The 17,321-nt window shown below is 49.6% G+C and overlaps 2 protein-coding genes across 3 annotated transcripts in view; both read right to left on the reverse strand.

Moving 5' to 3' along the window:
* Positions 1–4,428, reverse strand: part of LRP11 (LDL receptor related protein 11) — a 42,365-nt gene extending 37,937 nt beyond the window's left edge. For both annotated transcript variants that reach the window (XM_062186921.1, XM_062186920.1), the window contains exon 1: positions 3,825–4,428. In XM_062186921.1, coding sequence (XP_062042905.1) covers positions 3,825–4,428 — 604 coding nt within the window. The remainder of the gene's footprint in view (positions 1–3,824) is intronic.
* A 3,877-nt stretch (positions 4,429–8,305) lies between these two features.
* Positions 8,306–15,945, reverse strand: RAET1E (retinoic acid early transcript 1E). Its single transcript, XM_062187761.1, has 6 exons — positions 15,681–15,945; positions 14,139–14,303; positions 13,235–13,498; positions 12,724–12,993; positions 11,922–12,050; positions 8,306–8,886 (listed from the first exon to the last, which is right to left on the reverse strand). The coding sequence occupies exons 2-5, from the start codon at positions 14,254–14,256 to the stop codon at positions 11,932–11,934; spliced, it is 771 nt and encodes a 256-aa protein (XP_062043745.1). The 5' UTR covers positions 14,257–14,303; positions 15,681–15,945; the 3' UTR covers positions 8,306–8,886; positions 11,922–11,931.
* Between the last annotated feature and the right edge of the window lie 1,376 nt (positions 15,946–17,321).

Here is a 17,321-nt window from a genome sequence, read left to right on the forward strand (position 1 = left end):
ATGCCTCAGTTCAGGCGTCAGCCCAGATATTTCTCACTCACAGGCCCTGCCCTTCTGAGTACAGCTTGAGGGGGTTGGGATGTCTGTACCCCTTACCAGGCTGCCTGCTTTCAGCCCTGACTGCTCCCCTTCCAATCCAGCTTCCTAACAAAGTGCATCGGCTCAAGTGCTTCCGTCTCTGCTATCCACAGGGAGACCTAGATGAAGGGAATTCCTGGCTCCCGGTTTCTGCCTGGTCCAGCCTTGGTTGTTTCAGGCATTTGGGAAGTAAACCAGGGCATGGAAGATCTCTCTCTCTCTACCTTTCAAATAAAGTTGAACTAAATAAATAATATAAAGATTTCCACAGGCATTCCAATCTGCGTAATTTTTTATTTTTGCCAATTTAATAAGCATTTGCTGGCATTATTTGCATTTCTTCTATTACTTCTAATACCAAACATTTTTTTCATGTTTATCAACTTCTGGGAACCGTTTGCACATGTCCTTCACCCATTTAGTTTTACTTTCTGACTCATAATATCTTTCTTTCTTTTTTTTTTTTTTTAATTTGACAGGTAGAGTTATAGACAGTGAGAGAGAGAGACAGAGAGAAAGGTTTTCCTTCTGTTGGTTCACTCCCCAAATGGCTGCTACAGCCGGCGCTGCGCCGATCCGAAGCCAGGAGCCAGGTGCTTCTTCCTGGTCTCCCACGTGGGTGCAGGCGCCCAAGCACTTGGGCCATCCTCCACTGCCTTCCTGGGCCACTGCAGAGAGCTGGACTGCAAGAAGAGCAACCGGGACTAGAACCTGGCACCCATATGGGATGCTGATGCTGCAGGTGGAGGATTAACCAAGTGAGCCATGGCACCAGCCCCTCATAATCTCTTTCTATTAACATTAAATAATTGTATCTCATGTTTTCCCATACTCTTGCTTGCAATTCCTTTTCTTCAAGGTTTCTATAAATGTGAATATCATCTATTCTTTTCCTTTATAATCTCTTTAATGGATTAGAAAGCTGTCTCCTTTCCAGATGTATAATAGTAAGTTCATTTTCTTCAAATTTTCCTAGGTATGAAAATTTTAAAGACATATTTGGTTCTTTACCTGGAATTTGCACATGGTCAGCTTTGTAGGTCTAAACATATTTTTCCAACACTGCCAAACAATTACCTAAAGAGCATTTATTAAATATATTTATAACACACAGAAGATGCAATGTGGGAAGTCAAGGTCCCTGGGGAAGACTGGTCAGGCATGTGAGGAGGGATGAGCCTCGGGCAGGAAGGTCAGCTCTTTTCTCTGTACTTGGTGGAGACAAGAGAAAGGCCAGGGGTGGAGCAGGTGCAGCTGCAGAGGGAAGAACAGCACTCTGCCTGATAGCGTTGATATTCTCCACCAGCTAAGGGGCTGATTCCCAAACTGTTCCCAGAGACACTGGATTCCAGGCCGACTCTCTGGTGGAGACATAAAGGCGCTGGTCTTACGTTCTTAGCTCCTCTGGGATCTGAACAGCTCCAGTTCCCACGTCACCACTGCTCTTCATTTAATCTTCACAACTGGACCCCAACCCTCCAGTAAGCCACGTGACCAAAGCAGGCTCCTATGACAAAACTAAGTGTGCAGGTATCACCTCTATAACTCACAAGCCAAGTCCACCTACAACAACCAAAGCTGGAAAGCGAGCAGGCATTCAAGTTCCAACAGGATCAGCAGGGAGGAGCCAGGTCTCCAACTCAGGGCTCAGAATTTTCAGTCATCTCAAGACACCTCTCCATCCCCCACTCTTTCCTGCACTCTCCTTCCATCCTCCACAGCTGGCTACCTGGTCAGTCCCAACAGAGTGGTCCCCTTCTCGGCTTCCAGTTCCAGAAGGTCTACCGCTGCTGGACAGAGCACAAGGGCTGCTCCCTATCTCAGAGCACGACCTGCATGCTGCTTGACCCCCAGGCATGATACTTTCTTTGGCCAAACCTTCACTCACACTGGGAGCTCTAACAGGACCTAGGTCTCTGGGCTGCGGGGAGGACAGAGAAGTTATATGTGTGTGAAGAGCTCAGAGCAGTGCCTAACCCCAAACTCCACAGTGTGGACAACAAATGGGGCTGCTATCCCTGCCCACCTGGCCCCCACCATTTCCTCCTCATCCTTCATTTCTCTTCAAACACATCTGGAGCAGCTTGTCTGAAAGAGCTTCTCTATGCCATTAGCCCACCCTGTAGGCTCCAACTCTACCTGCCCAGGAGATTCAGCGAGAGGGAAACAAAAGAAACAAGTCAAGGAGAAACTTGGTCTCAGAAGCAGGAAGAACTCCAAAGGAGGTTAAGTGTCCAGGCAGGGGAAACACAGGCCACCAGGAAGTAACCTTCGCCCTCCCTGCAGAGCTGGCCCAGGGAGACTCTCAGCCCAGCTGCACCTTCCCCCTTCTGGCTGCTGAGGGCTGGAGGACATCTGGGCATGCAGTGTTCTCCCCAGAACGAGCGACAACCTAGTCCTCACCAACTACATCCTCAAACAGCTACAAAACGGAATTCTTGGACCATTTCCACTATGGACCGGAAGGACAAAGGAGGAAGTAGGAGGAAAAAGGACTCGGAAACTGCTCCTAACCTAAACGCTTATTCTTGGTTTACAGGAAGGTTCACTTGGCATGGTGGGCGTCTCCCAGATGAGCACTGAGAATGGGCGAGGCGGGGTCCTTTGGCTGGGATGCTGGTGGAGTTTGGGCAGAGAGGAAGGCTGTGGGTGACAGCCACGAGGCTGCTGGGGGTGTGAGTAGAGGGGCTGCCTTCCCCCATTGCAGACAGGAAACCACAGTGTCTACCTCAAGGCCCAGAAAGGCAAGAGTGACCCCGTGATGTCTCTTTCCTTGACAAGGGTTCTAAGCCTTATCTCAGATGGGAGGTGGGGGAGGGGCTAAGGTGGGATGGGGAAGAGATGTACAGACCCTTCTCAGTGGATCCAGATTCCCCAGTGGCTAAGGCTGACGGCCACTGCTGCCCTGCAACTCACTGTTATTACAAACCAAACAGCAACCGTGTAGGATAAAGCACTTGGGCCTGACCACAAGAGGCCCAGCCAAGGTCTCTTTCAGTCACCTTGATCTCCAATGCCTATAACTGTTGATGTCAAAGCGTTCGTGGAAATGCGTGTTAGGAAAAAAACTATGAATGGACTTTGAAATTTTTTGTACCAAAAATACGTATCTTCTAATGCCATTTTCCACGAACTTTTTGAAGTCCCCCACATCACAGAAGGGGAAACCCGTCGAGCACCCATCGTTTCCAGCTCTCTTCAAAAAGAGCCATACCTGTAACTTTCCTATTATTTTATTTTATTTTTTTTCCAACTAAATTAAAATCCTGTCCTTTCGCTCTTCACAACAGGGAACAGTCTGCCTTCCCAGTTCTGTCTGTCGACAGCAACTCCGGGCGGAAGCGCGCGAGGGAACAGCCGTGGGCGTTTATGAGCCATGTGGTATCTAATGATTTCTGCTCCACACAAACCATGCCCTACAAAAACCCACGGGACTAAAATAAACTTTGCCTCTTCTCGCTCCGAGTTCTCCTCCGCCTTGACGCCGAATTTCCGCGAATCCTCTCCAACCCGCCTCTCTCTCTCCCAACCTAGGAAAATTCCAGCCGCTCTGCCCACACCTCCCGGGTTCCACTCGCGGGGCCGGGAGATCAGAGCCGTTCCTCTGGCACGCCCGCAGCTCGGGACCCCTGGGACAAGCGCGTTTCTTTTTCTGAGTTGTGCTGCCCAGCCAGGCCTCCCGCAGGTTGCTCGGCAGCAGGACCCCAGCGCCCTGGCCCCGAGCAGCCCCTCGGCCGCGCGCTTACCTGGTCCGGGCGAGGCCCACGCAGCGTCCGGCGCCGCGGCGCGGCTGAGGCTGTAGCTGCTGTAGCCGCGGTGCAGCGCGAACTTGCAGACGCTGCGGCCGCGCACCGTGCAGTTGAAGAGGTAGCAGCCGAGCGCCGCGGCAGGGGGCGCGGGCCGCCGCGGCAACTCCACCACCGCCACGGAGCAGCGCGGCTCGGAGCAGCAGGCGGCCACGCACTGCCGCCAGTCCCGCACGGCGGCCGGCGCGCTCAGGAAGCTGGCGCCCGCCGCGATGGAGTCCTTGGTGCGGATGATGGCGTCCGGCATGGCACTGTAGCCGCCGCCGCCCGGGCCCGGGCAGCCCTCCCGGGGGCCGCCGCCGGCGCGCAGCTCCAGCTCCAACTCCTCTTGCGGCCGCTCCTGCTGGAGCTGCCGGCGGAACTCTTCCAGCAGCTGCTCCACGCCCGAGAGCTGCGCGTGCAGGTCCGACCGTGGCGCCCCCGGAGGCCCGGCCGCGCGGCCGCTCGCCAGCCACAGGCAGAGAAGCAGCAGCCCGCGCAACGCCCGGTGCCGCGGCGGCAGCCGGCGCCGCGAGCCTGCGCCCTCCCGGGCGGCGAGGGCCATGGCGGCCGGCAGCTGAGGGAGGAGCCGAGGCGCGGCTGAGAGCGCGAGGGAGGCGCGGGAGCCGGCGAGCGCGGGCCGCGGAGCGCGCTAGGCCCCGGCCTCAGAGCGCGGCGCCCCCGGGGCCCGGCTGCGGCCCCGACGAGGCGGGCGCACGGGCGCCGGGCGCAGCGGGAGGCATAACGGGCCCGGCCTGCCTGGCGTCGCCCCTCCGGGAGGCTGGCGGGGGCCCCGACCGCGGAGAGCGGCGCGGCGGCGAGGTGGCCTCGGCGCGGATCAGCACCGGGCTGGAGGACAGCGGCCGCGGCGGGGCGGGGCCGCCGACAGCCCCGCCCCGGCCCGCCCCCCGCGCGCGCCGCCCCCTCGGGCCCCGAGAGCCTCGCCGGCGCGCGCGGGCGGGGGTTGGCGCCGCGCCCGGACCCCGGCGGCCCGGCCCGGCCGCTCCCGCGCGGGGAGCTGGCTGCTCGCAGCGGCTGCGTGACGACTGCCCGCAAAGCCTGGTGACCTCAGGGACGCGGGGCGCGCAGTTAGGCACCGCGGGTCCCTCCGCTGGACGGCCTGTTGTTGGCCGGGGTTCGGTTCCTGTTCACTTGCTCGTCCACACCTCGGGGTTCCTGCCCTGGCACGGCTTCCGAGCCGTGTTTATTTCTGAGTGGTATCTGGTGATTTTTTTTTTTTGTTTGTTTGTTTTTTTTTTTTTTTGCTTTTTAGCATGTCCAGAAATTTTTGACTGGTTACTGTACATTGTGAATTGAACATTGGTTAGATATTTGTATTTATTTTTTGACGGGGGAGAGGAAGTAATTCGGTAATTATTGGAAAATAGAAGCCTCTGCTATTTCTTTCTTTACTTCTTTATTTATTTAATGGTCAGAGCTGAGATTTAAGAATCCATTGCTTGCAGGTCCTGAAGAGCAAAGAGGGGGGGTGGGTGGGAAATGAGCCTAATGTTTCTTGCCATTTCGTGAGAGAGAAACGCAGCGTTTGACGGGGTGTGTTTGAGCGACTTGGGGGCTGAAATACGCAGCAGCTTACCCCTGAAGGCTGTCGGGACTGTCCCACTCTGGGTTGGAGGTTCTAATACCTTGGAGATACTTGTTCCACCCAACTGTAGCCACTTCAAGGTGACCTTGAGGCCATGTAAGCTTTCGTTTCTGTCACAGGCCTTAGAGAGCTTGAGCAGACTTGTGAGAACTTTAACTTATGAGAGTGCCGTCAAATCCTCTAAAGACTAGTTAATTATAATAATTACTAATGTTAGAAATCTGGCCGGCGCCGTGGCTCAACAGGCTAATCCTCCGCCTAGCAGGCTAATCCTCCGCCTAGCGGTGCCGGCACACCAGGTTCTAGTCCCGGTCAGGGCGCCGGATTCTGTCCGGGTTGCCCCTCTTCCAGGCCAGCTCTCTGCTATGGCCAGGGAGTGTAGTGGAGGATGGCCCAAGTGCTTGGGCCCTGCACCCCATGGGAGACTAGGAGGAAGCACCTGGCTCCTGGCTTTGGATCGGCGCAGTGCGCCGGCCAGAGCGGCCATTGAGGGGTGAACCAAAGGCAAAGGAAGACCTTTCTCTCTGTCTCTCTCTCTCACTGTCCACTCTGCCTGTCAAAAAAAAAAATCTACTTTTTGACAATATATTAATAATCACATATGATTTCAGAATTTGCCCAACACTTTTTTTTTTAAAAAAGATTTATTTATTTGAAAGGCAGAGTTGAGAGAGAGAGAGAAAGAGAGAAATCTTCCATTTGCTGGTTCACTCCCCAAATGGCTGCAACAGCTGAGGCTGGGGCTGGGTGGGTCTGAAGCCAGGAGTCAGGAACTTCTGGGTCTCCCACATGAGTGTTAGGGCCCAAGCACTTGGGCCATCCTCCACTGGCTTCCCAGGCCATTAACAGGAGCTGGATTGAAGTGGAGCATCTAGGACTCAAACTCATGCCCAAATGGGATGCCAACATCACAGATGGTAGCTTTATCCATGATGCCACAATGCATCAACACTTTTTTAAAAATTAGGTTTTTGAAAGACACAGAGACAGAGAACTCTCCCATCTGCTGGTTCACTCCCTAAAGACCACAACAGTCAGAGCTGGGCCAGGTGAAAACTGGGATCTGGAAACTCTATCCCAGTCCCCGACGTAGGTGGCAGGAATTCCAGGGCTTGAGCCACCACCTGCTGCTAACCAGGGCACTCGTTAGCAGGAAGATGCAATCAAAAGCAGAGCTGGGACTTGAACCCATATACTCCAGTATGGCTGCTGATATCCCAAGTGAGGCCTTAACCACTGTGCTAACCCCATCCCCCACACTTATATACGTGATTTCATATGGTTTTCCAAAGATTCTGAGATGGACACATAACCCTCACTCCTGCCTTGGGGACAGTGATAGAGGCTGAGTTCATGTGTTCCATGGGGAAGAGGGGAAGGCAGCATTTCTTGAATTTTTCACAAAGAACTTGTTTTAAACCATTTTTAATTAAAACATTTTTATTAAGATGTATTTATTTATTTGAAAGAGAATTTTTGAGTGTACAGTGAGATTTTGAGAAACAGCCAGTTTTGACCTGCTAATATTAACTGTGAAGTTGCAAAAAGAATGGAGAGACAGGTTGTCCAATCCAGCACAGTTTTATCCAGCTGTTTAGAGAAGTAAGCTATTGTTTGGTTTATTGGGGTCAGAAAATTGGGCAAGGAGTCCAAGTACAAAACCCCTTTCTGTGTCTATATATAAATGAAAGGGTTTAGAGGGATTTGGAGAGCAAGGGCCAGGGCTGAAATGAGGGCCTTTTTTAGTTGGATACATGCTGTTCTGACAGAGGCCAAGGATTCAAGGGTGTGAATGGAATCTCCTGAGGATGCCCAATAGAGGGGTCTAGTGATGAGACTGACATTGGTTATCCATATATGGAAGAAACTGGACAATCCCAAGAAGGACAATAAGACTGATTTTATTAAGGGTGAGGACTTGGTCAATTAAAGACTTATGGTTTTGGGTAAGCCCCCAGGGTATGAGTGTATAATGTGTAATCCTAGATAGTGACTTTGGTTTTGAACAACTGACCCCTTTGGGGGAAAACTTGATATTCCCAGTGGGCTAGGAAGTTGAGGAGTTGAATTGTCTGAGAAATTATTGATTTAAGGAGAGGCTATACATGAGGAGGCCATCTATGTATTTGAATTCTCACATACACACCTGAGTAACACCACATAGATCAACAGTATTTTTAACACATAGAAGCGCCCTAAAGCCTTTTTCTACCCAACCTCCTTTCTTAGGGGGTAACCCCTATTTTAGCTTACATTACCATTAACTGTTTTTCAGCTTCATTTATTTATTTATTTATTTTGACAGGCAGAGTGGATAGTGAGAGAGACAGAGAGAAAGGTCTTCCTTTTTTGCCGTTGGTTCACCCTCCAATGGCCGCTGCGGCCGGCGCATCTCACTGATCCGAAGCCAGGAGCCAAGTGCTTTTCCTGGTCTCCCATGCGGGTGCAGGGCCCAAGGACTTGGGCCATCCTCCACTGCCTTCCCAGGCCATAGCAGAGAGCTGGCCTGGAAGAGGGGCAACCGGGATAGAGTCCGGCACCCCAACCAGGACTAGAACCTGGTGTGCCAGCACCGCAAGGCGGAGGATTAGCCTGTTAAGCCATGGCGCCAGCCTCAGCTTCATTTAAATGGATCAAGGTATTACAGTCTGACAACCTCACGTGTGTTGCTGTGTGTCACAGTATTTTTGTGTTGTGCAGAATTCACAGTGTAGTATAAACAGTGTAAATATATGAAGGTAATGTGAATACCCATCAGTTGTTTCCCAGCTTGGGGCTATAATGAATAAGCCTGCCAGGAACATTCCTGAGTATGTCTTTTTTTTTTTTTTAAAAGATTTATTTTATTTATTTGAAAGACAGAGCCACAGAGAGAAGTAAAGACAGAGAGGTCTTCCATCTTCTGGTTCACTCCCCAGATGGCTGCAATGACTGGACCTGCGCCGATCCGCAGCCAGGAGCCAGGAGCTTCTTCCAGGTCTCCCACATGGGTGCAGGGGCTCAAGGACTTGGGCCAACCTCTACTGCTTTGCCAGGCCATAGCAGAGAGCTGGATCAGAAGAGGATCAGCAGAGACTCGAACCAGCACCCATATGAAATGCTGGTGCCTCGGGCCAGGGCTTCAACCTGCTGTGCCACAGTGCCGGCTCCCTGAGTATGTCTTTTAGTGGATGCATGCTTATATGTCATATCCGTGATTGACAATCAAAAATAGACCTCTTTTCCCAAATTCCATAAATTACTGATATGCTTCATGGGAGCGGGAAGAGTGTTAGGACTGACATCAATGTGGTGCATTTAAGATTGACGTTCTCTGGTGCCCATGTGGAGATGAAAGAGCCAGAAAACAGCAACCGCCAGGCATTAAGGAACTCTGGTGAGCTGAGCCACGCTCTCTGGTGTGGAGTGTTCTTCAACCTTTAGAAGAGAAGCAGGTGTTTGCTTTAGATTCGGGGGAAACACTGGGACAGGTCATCTTAGGCCCATGTCCTGCCTCTGGTCTCCTGATTTGAGACACTCCCAGTCCACTCCTCTGTGGTGCCATTTAGCTTTGGCCACTCTTTTCTCTCCTCCATTCAATCAACCAAAGCAGTGCCCAGGAATGCTAATGATGTAGAAATAGGATTGTCTCATGGACACACACAGCTCTCTGTGTTCCTCTGGGGTGGTGGGGTGGGGGTTCCTCCCTGTGATAGGAAGCCCAGTGAGTCACAAGGGGAGGCTCTTCCTACCAGTGGACCCCGTGCCCGGGCCTGCCCTGCCTGTTAATTCTATTCAGATCAGTTGTTGAGCCCTGCCCAACTCCTGCCCAGTGTAGGAGTTAATTTCTCCAATTAAGTGTAGGTGCCAGGAAGAGGCTGGCAGAGCCAGGAACCTCGAGGGGTCCATTCAGGCCAAATCTCCTTTAAGTCCTCACTGTTCAGACCCATTTTGTAAAACTGGTCTTCTGCCTCCTTCCTGCTCACTAATTCCATGTGTTACTGAGAGTGACACCTGATTGCTAGCTTGCTTGGTTGGGGCAGTAGCTCCTTGACAGTGACTTCCTCCAGGGGTTAGGGCTAGACCCTTGTGCCTGCAGCTGTTTGGACGAGACAGATCTGGATCCACCTTGCTACTGTCCCCACCCAAGGCTGAGCATGCACATCCCTTGTGCTTCTGCCACCACCATGCACACAGGAGCCCTGATGAACAGAGTCCTGCTCGGGCAAAGCTGTATCTTGCCAGCTCGCTTGAACACTGTGGTTAGTTCACCTTTCTTCATGGTACCAGGCTTAAGACAGAGACAAGCCTCAATCTTGGCATTATTTTAAGCAACTAACAGGGTGGAGCCACTTCTTGTATCAGAATCATTGAACATCACTGAGCCATGGATGGTGCAAGTGATTTTCCTCATCACAGTGAATCTTAACTTTGGAATCCTCAGAGAGCTCCAGGAACTATAACTCCAACCCTAGAATTCCCATCATTCTGAATGCCATGCTGAAGCTTTTGGGGGGTCTGCAGCTATCTCAGGTCAGTCATTATGAGGACAAAGAAAGTGATTAAAGAAAGAATTTTTAGGGTTATGGCAGTGATGGAGAAAGAGTGCGAGCTAATGGAAGAAGTCTGGCATTTTACCTGGCATATAATAGTTTTCCCTTCCACTGTATACATGTGTGTGTATATATATATGTATATATATATGGATACATACATATAGCTATATTGATATATCTCTGTATATAGATACATATACACAAACATGCACACAAGAGGTCTTCATAAAGTTTTAGAAAATCCATATGAATAGCTGCATGGATTTCAATTTCTTGGAATATATATATATATATATATATACATACATACATTATTTCTTATGTATTTTATTCTAATCATAAAAGTATATAATCTATTTGTAATTTAATTCATTGTACCATTGAGTATATTCCTGATGGGAGAGAACTTTGTGAAGACATGAATGAGAATTAAAATCTTTCCTTAAATTTTTTAAACACTTTTTTTGGTTGTTGAAATGTGACATCCCTACAGGAAAGTGAACAAATCTTAAGCAGCAAGCTTGACTGATTCTTATCTTGATGTATTCTAAAGCCAGAGTCTACCTGCATAGTCATCTGTCAGATCAAGTTGTTATTACACAAGGTATCCAGTACTCTCTGACTTCTATTACTAAAGATTTGTTTTGTTTGCTTATGAAATTCGTATACTAGAATCATACAATGATGTCCTTTCGTGTCTGACATTTTCCTTCTGTCTAAAGAGTCATGCATTTCACGTGAATAATAGGCCCTATCTATGCCAGCCATTCGCATTTTGTGTAGCAATAGTTTAATCTTTGTTCCTATATAATGTTCCATCTGGGAATGTATCCCACTTTATCCTTCCTATTGAGCCTATGCCATAGGGCATTTGAATATATTATTAGATATATCAGTTCACATGTCTTGTTCACCCCTGGCCCTATACCTTTGTGTCATGATATTGAGTGAGTCAGCACAACTTGTAGATTCTGCATGGAAATAACAGTACACAAAAGTGAGTGTGAACATACAAATAAATTTCATTAAAACTCAGTAAATATATATATATATAAGTATATGTATTCATATATATTCTTCTATATACATATATGTGTGTATATATGATATATACATATGTGTATATATAGGATATATTCCTCTTGCCCAAATAGGAGAAAATGCCAGTAGCTACTCTAATTGTTCCTGACATGGAGAGAAATTAGATGGAAAGAGTGTCAGAGTAAAACTGAAAGTGATTGGGAGCCTATGTCTTATTTTGGACACTGTATTTCCCAGTGTTTTAGCCCCCTGTTGCAAATTTTTCAAAATGGCTGTCAGTACATTGTAAGGACCCTTTTTAGGTCATGGAAGGAGCTCCTGTAAATGAGGATTTCTAAAGCTAAGGCTTCATTAGCTTCCTGGAAAATCCATCTCTGAGTGGGAAATAATGTGATTCCATTGGGAGCTAGCCTTCCATTAAAGGCTTGCTTTACCTTCTAGGATTGGTCTAACACGGTCACCTTCTCTTGGTCCAGGGAAGATGAAGTAGGTGATAGATCATCCCCTTGGACGTTAAGGAAAATGGTTGAGAGAAGTCATGCAACCTCAGAGAGCAAGCAACATTCCATCAAAGGGCTGGGGGAATGGAGACAACACCCTGCCTGGTCTTTCCAGATCTTAGACCCTGCCCCACTTGGGGAGGAGATTCTAGTTTTGTTGCTTCTATCCCTGTACTTCTATGCTTCCTGAACCAGCCTTCTCTGCCCCAGCGACTGAGCAGACCTCAGCCTGCCTGTGGAGTTGGGAGCAGTGCTAGATCTAAGGAAGGGCACCATTTCTGTGGAGGGATGGATGCGCAGGACCCAGGAGTCACTTCTGTCTGCTCTTTACTAGACCAATCCCTCCCCAAGAACTAGAAGCCAGCTTGCTCCTCACCGTCCACAGCTCATGGTCTTACAATGGCCATTCTGAAGATCACAATCAGGACTAAGCAGATGCAGACCGCTGCGATGATCCCCAGTATCAATAAAAACTGGTTAGTGTTTGCAGTCTTCATGGCTGGTACTAAAACAAAAAGCACAAACCCTGTCAAACATAAAATGAGACCTTCCCCTGTAGCTGCTCTCCCCAGGAAGCCATTGGTGCCCACATATTGGCTGAGTCATTATGTGACAATTATTCTTCCAGTTCCTAGGGTATAAAGATGAAGAGTGGTTGTGTCCTGTTCTCACGGGACTCATTTCTACTGATGCAGACAGCCGAGATCCATCCAGTTGCCATACCACTTGACATATTTACTGTGGGTAGAGTGTTTAAGAGGATGACACCATGATTAGGGCTTAATTTTGACTGGGGAAGTTGATGAAGGCTCCATGAGAAGTGACATTGGAACTGGCCGAAGAGTAACTGTTACAGAGGCAGAAGGGAGGCTAGGATGTTTTGGTGGCCATACACACTTGGGGGCCATTTCCCAGACCATTTAGTGTAAGATGGCCAGTTAAAGGGGGAAGGGGATTCTATACAGAGGAAGAAACAGTGGGAGGTGAGATGGTGGAAAATCCTTAAGGCAGTCACTGACTCTCTACACATGAACCCCACCAAGAATCAATCCATCAAGTTTTCCATCACGCACACATACACATATTGACATCCACAGGGGGAAGGCATTAAGGCCTTTAAAGATTTTCCACCTCCTCCTCACCCTGCTCAGGTACCTCCGGGTAACTCAGTGGCCTACCTGGCATCTCCTCCCAGTGCTCTAAGAATTCTTTGAACCAGTGATTGCAATCTCCCAATGAGATCTTCCGCAAAAACTCTGCCAGGTCCCTGTTCTTCTCCCACTTCTGCTTGAGCTCTCTGTCCCTGGTGTTAATTGTGGTCCAGTTCACGTTAATTGCATCAAACACCAGGAACATCTTCCTCTCAATGCTGCTGAACTGCCAGGTCGCACCAGTGCTCTGTTCTCCTTTGCGATGACAAAGCATCGTGGCCAGCAGGCTAGGCAGATCTGCAATCAACACACGAAGCATCATTCCTGACTCTTGACAAATCCATCACCTCTCAGCAGGGCAAGTGCTTCTCTGCACATTTAGGGGCCCATATTCCTTTCTCCCTGACTTGCCTTCTCCTGCTCATTAGGTCCCAGGTGTCTCTAAGGTTGTGCCTATGGCCAGCTCTTTTACACAACTACATCCAAAGCCGCTTCCACCAGACCCACTGTCTGTGTCCCCACCCCGTGCAATGCTCACCTCTGGTCTTGTTTTCATGCAGTTTGACATCAGGTAGGATAGTCCTGAGCTCTTGCCCAACTTCTCCCAGTGTTTGGGTCAATTGTCCCCAGGCTTTGGTGGCATTGACCTGCTCTCCCAGAGCCCCCAAAGGTTTGACCCTATTGCTGTTGCTGTCGTACTGGAGGAAAGGTGCTGCATCCACTGAGCCCCGCACTACAAACCAGGGCTGTCCGGGAGTGGCCCGAGATCGGACAGTGAATTCCAGGCAAAGAGAGTGAGTATCTATGAGAGAAAAAACAGGGGAAGGACCGGGACAGGGAGAAAATGGTCATTGGACCCACACATCTGTGAGCCCTAGACTCCTTCTCATTGGCCTGGCCAGCAGAGGCAGGAGTCTCTATCCTAGACCCCCTCAATCTTCTGGACACTTAGCCCTGTCTCACCCTGAGCTGGGTGGGGTTAATGAGATGCTTTGATGTCCCCATGGACTCCTTGGGCCCCTATCAGGAGGATTCATCTGACAATTATTTTTAGTGACATCTATCAGGTTCTGATGTGCAAATTACAAGACAGTGTCTCCCTGATACTTAAAACAGTAGAACAGAAGGGATTTTTTTCAACAGATAGGAAAAGTAGGCATCACAGGACACAGGAAAGATGCATCATGAATCCCAGGAGTCCAGGAAAAAGCTCCTGGCAGTAGAGAGAGAGCTGCCACATGTGAGCACTGTGTCTGCCAGGGTGCCATGAGCCAACTGTCTATAACACCCTTTCCAGCAAAACCATGCCTTCCCTCCCATCTTGAAGATGAGGTGTCCACCTGCTTGGGACCTGCTAGGAGCACCAATCTCCTTTATACTCTCTTTGTGTTTCTCCCCCTTCCCTCCTCCTCAGCCAGGTCTTGCAGCCCCAGGGCACTCACAGTTCCGAGAGAGCAGCACTGGCTGCCAAAGGCTTGCAGGGTACGCCAGAGACATTCTGCAGAGAGCGGCAAGTACAACGTAGTTGAATGCATGCATAGCCACCCTCTTCTCTTCCATGGTGTGGGCTCAGACCAGTCTGTATCCTTGAAACACTGATGACCTACCTGTTGAAATCCAAATGAAGAGAAGTTTTGTTGAGGGAGAGTTTTGTAAGCATCAAACATAAATACTAAGAAAAGGACTAGTGGGTGGCCATTGTGGTGCACCAGGTTAAGTCTTTACACGGGACAGCCACATGGTATATCAGAGTGTCTGAGATCAAGTCCTGCTTTCAGTTTTTTTAAAAAAAGCATTCATTTTATTTATTTGAAAGGTAGAGTTGCACAGAGCAGAGAAGAGATGTGGGGGGGGGGGAGGTGGAGAGAGAGGGGTCTTCTGTCTGCTGGTTTACTCCTCCAATGGATGCAATGGCCAGGGCTGCACCAGTCTGAAGCCAGGATCCAGGAGCATCTTCCAGGTCTCCCACATGGGTGCAGAGGCCCAAACACTTGGGTCATCTTCCTCTGCTTTATCAGGCACATAAGCAGGGAGCTGGACTGGAAGTGGAGCAGCCAGATTGGAACTGGTACCCGTATGTGATGCTGGCACTGCAGGCAGAGGCTTAACCTGACGTGCCACAACACTGGCCCCATGCTTTCACTTCTAATCCAGCTTCCTGTTAATGTGCATATATTAGCCTTTTCTGTTGCTGGTATTATTTGGGGGAAATGAATCAAAAGATTGAAAATTTCTGCCTATCTCCATCTCTATCTTTGTCACTATGCCCTTCAAATAAAAATAAATAAATAAATAAATAAATAAATAAATAAATAAATAAAACTTTTAATAGAAAGCATTAAAGAAAAGGAGACGTTAAAAAACAAAGTTCAGTTTGAGAAACCTCTCTCCTCCCTCATCATCCCTTCAAATCACCTTCTGGGAGGCGCAGGATTGCTGTTATGTCAGTGTCTTTGTTCTGCCCTCCTTCCTCCAACTTCCCCTCCTCCCCTCCCCTCTCTTCCTCTCCTCTCCTTTTCCCTCCCCCCTCTCCTACTCTCTCTCCTCTCCCATCTCCACGCTTCTCCCATGTTCACACCGCCTCTCCCACCACCCCTCTCCCATTCTAACCCATCTCTCTGAAATGATTGTACAAGTGCAGCCCAGTGTTACTCCCACTCGCTGATGCCCTGCAGCCACTGGTCTCCCATCGCGGATGGGCCATATCACAGGGTCCAGCAGAACCCAGACCTCGAGAAGCACCAAGTGGTTCATCAGTAGGAAGGGTCCTGGGCTCTGATTTGGAATTCTGGAACTTAGTAGAAGTTAACGCTTCAGCGTAGCTTTGGACTTTCCACCTGAGGTTTCCTCTTAACGTTTTATGGCTTCGCTTCCTTTCCTCCTCACTTTTACAGATGTCCCATCTTTGCATTTTATCCCCCACTCTGAGTCAGCCCCAGATGCTCTCACAGGATACCCCAGACCGGAAGGCTTAAACAACAAACCTCTGCTGCTCAGAGTTCTGGAGGCTGGGAAATCCAAGGTCCAGGTGCTGGCAGATTAAGTGGATGTCCAGGGCACTCTCTGGTGTGCTGACAGGTGTCTTATACTTTCTCCTGGTAGAGAGACATGAACGAAACCCCCTGAGTCACGCAGGCTCCACCCGTTGCCCAGTCCTGTTGTGAAAGCTCTGCAGTGCATGTCCGTTGCAGAAATTCTGGCACAGGAACTCATTCAGACACTGTAACACCACCCATGACTCACGCCATGTTTGGGCTCCACCATGTGCCAGGCTTTGCGGTGGTTATTTAAAGCGTAAGACCTATTTGGTGATACTCTGAGCATGGGTGGAGCCTGCAGAGCTGGCCTATCACCAGGCAAACCCAAGTGGCACCATCTGGCAGCTACCAAATGCCGGTATTTCTTGGATGGGATTCCTTGCAAGTTCAGTTCTCCAATTCTTTTCAAATGAAAGATCTCCAATTCTTTTCAAGTGAGAAGGAGCAGGTCACCAGCCCCGCCTTTCACGCAACATCTGCTGCGGTCTGTCTTAAGGCTCCATCTAAGCGCTCACAATTACCCTGTTCCTGCCCTCACACTCTCAGCTGATGTCTCCCTCTCCCTCTCCATTCCATCTGCCCCACACCACAGGCCAGCACACAGCTCTCCACTCCTCCCTAACACTTGCTGTTGTCTGTCTTTGATGGCAGCTGTCATAATGAAGGTGAGGTGGTGTCTCTGTGGTTTTTATTTGCATTTCCCTGAGGGCTAATGACACCGAGCATCTTTTCATAGGTTCATTGGTCATTTGTATATCTTTGGAGAAATGTCTGCTTAAATTATTAGCCCATTATATGCCTGCGCTGTGGCATAGCGGGTAAAGCCGCCACCTGTAGTGCTGGCATCCCACATGAACACTGGTTCCAGTCCTGTCTGCTCCACTTCCAATCCAGATCTTTGCTGTGGCCTGGGAAAGCAGTAGAAGATGGTCCAGGGCCTTGGGCCCCTGCACCCAAGTGGGAAACCTGGAAGAGGCTCCTGGCTCCTGGCTTCGGATTGGCGCAGCTCCAGACATTTCAGCCAATTTGGGAGTGAACCAGCGGATGGAAGACACCTTTCTCTCTCTCTCTCTCTCTCTGACTTTCAAATACATAAAGTCTTTTTAAAAAAGAGTTTATTTATTTGTTTATTTGAAAGGGGGAGGGGGAGAGAGAGAGAGAGAGAGATTGGGTCTGGGGAGTTGGATGGAAGCTTCTCAGGTGGTGGCATTTTTGAAGGAAGAATAAGGCTTGGTGGGAGACGTTGACACATGTTCCAGAAAAGAGGCCTGGAGACATAAAGACATACTTGGATTTGGGACCAATGAGTCATTGTTTATTGGGGTGAGGTGGAAAAGGGAAGAGGGACAGAATGCCCCGTGGCAGTCCCTGCCTCCATCCACAGCAAAGCAACCAGGAAACCAATGCACCATTCACACACATGGGCTATTGTACACAGATACAGACACTCACACTGGGGGAGTCACTATGTCCCCATTACCTGTCACCACATCTGGGGTTGTGGCCCAGCGCACAAAGGATTCTCAAGCCAGTAAAAGCAACCTGACTGTGATCTGGAATACTTGGGCAGTCCCTCAGTGTGACATT

This window comes from Lepus europaeus, chromosome 3, assembly GCF_033115175.1.
Source record: "Lepus europaeus isolate LE1 chromosome 3, mLepTim1.pri, whole genome shotgun sequence".
NCBI lineage: Eukaryota > Metazoa > Chordata > Mammalia > Lagomorpha > Leporidae > Lepus > Lepus europaeus.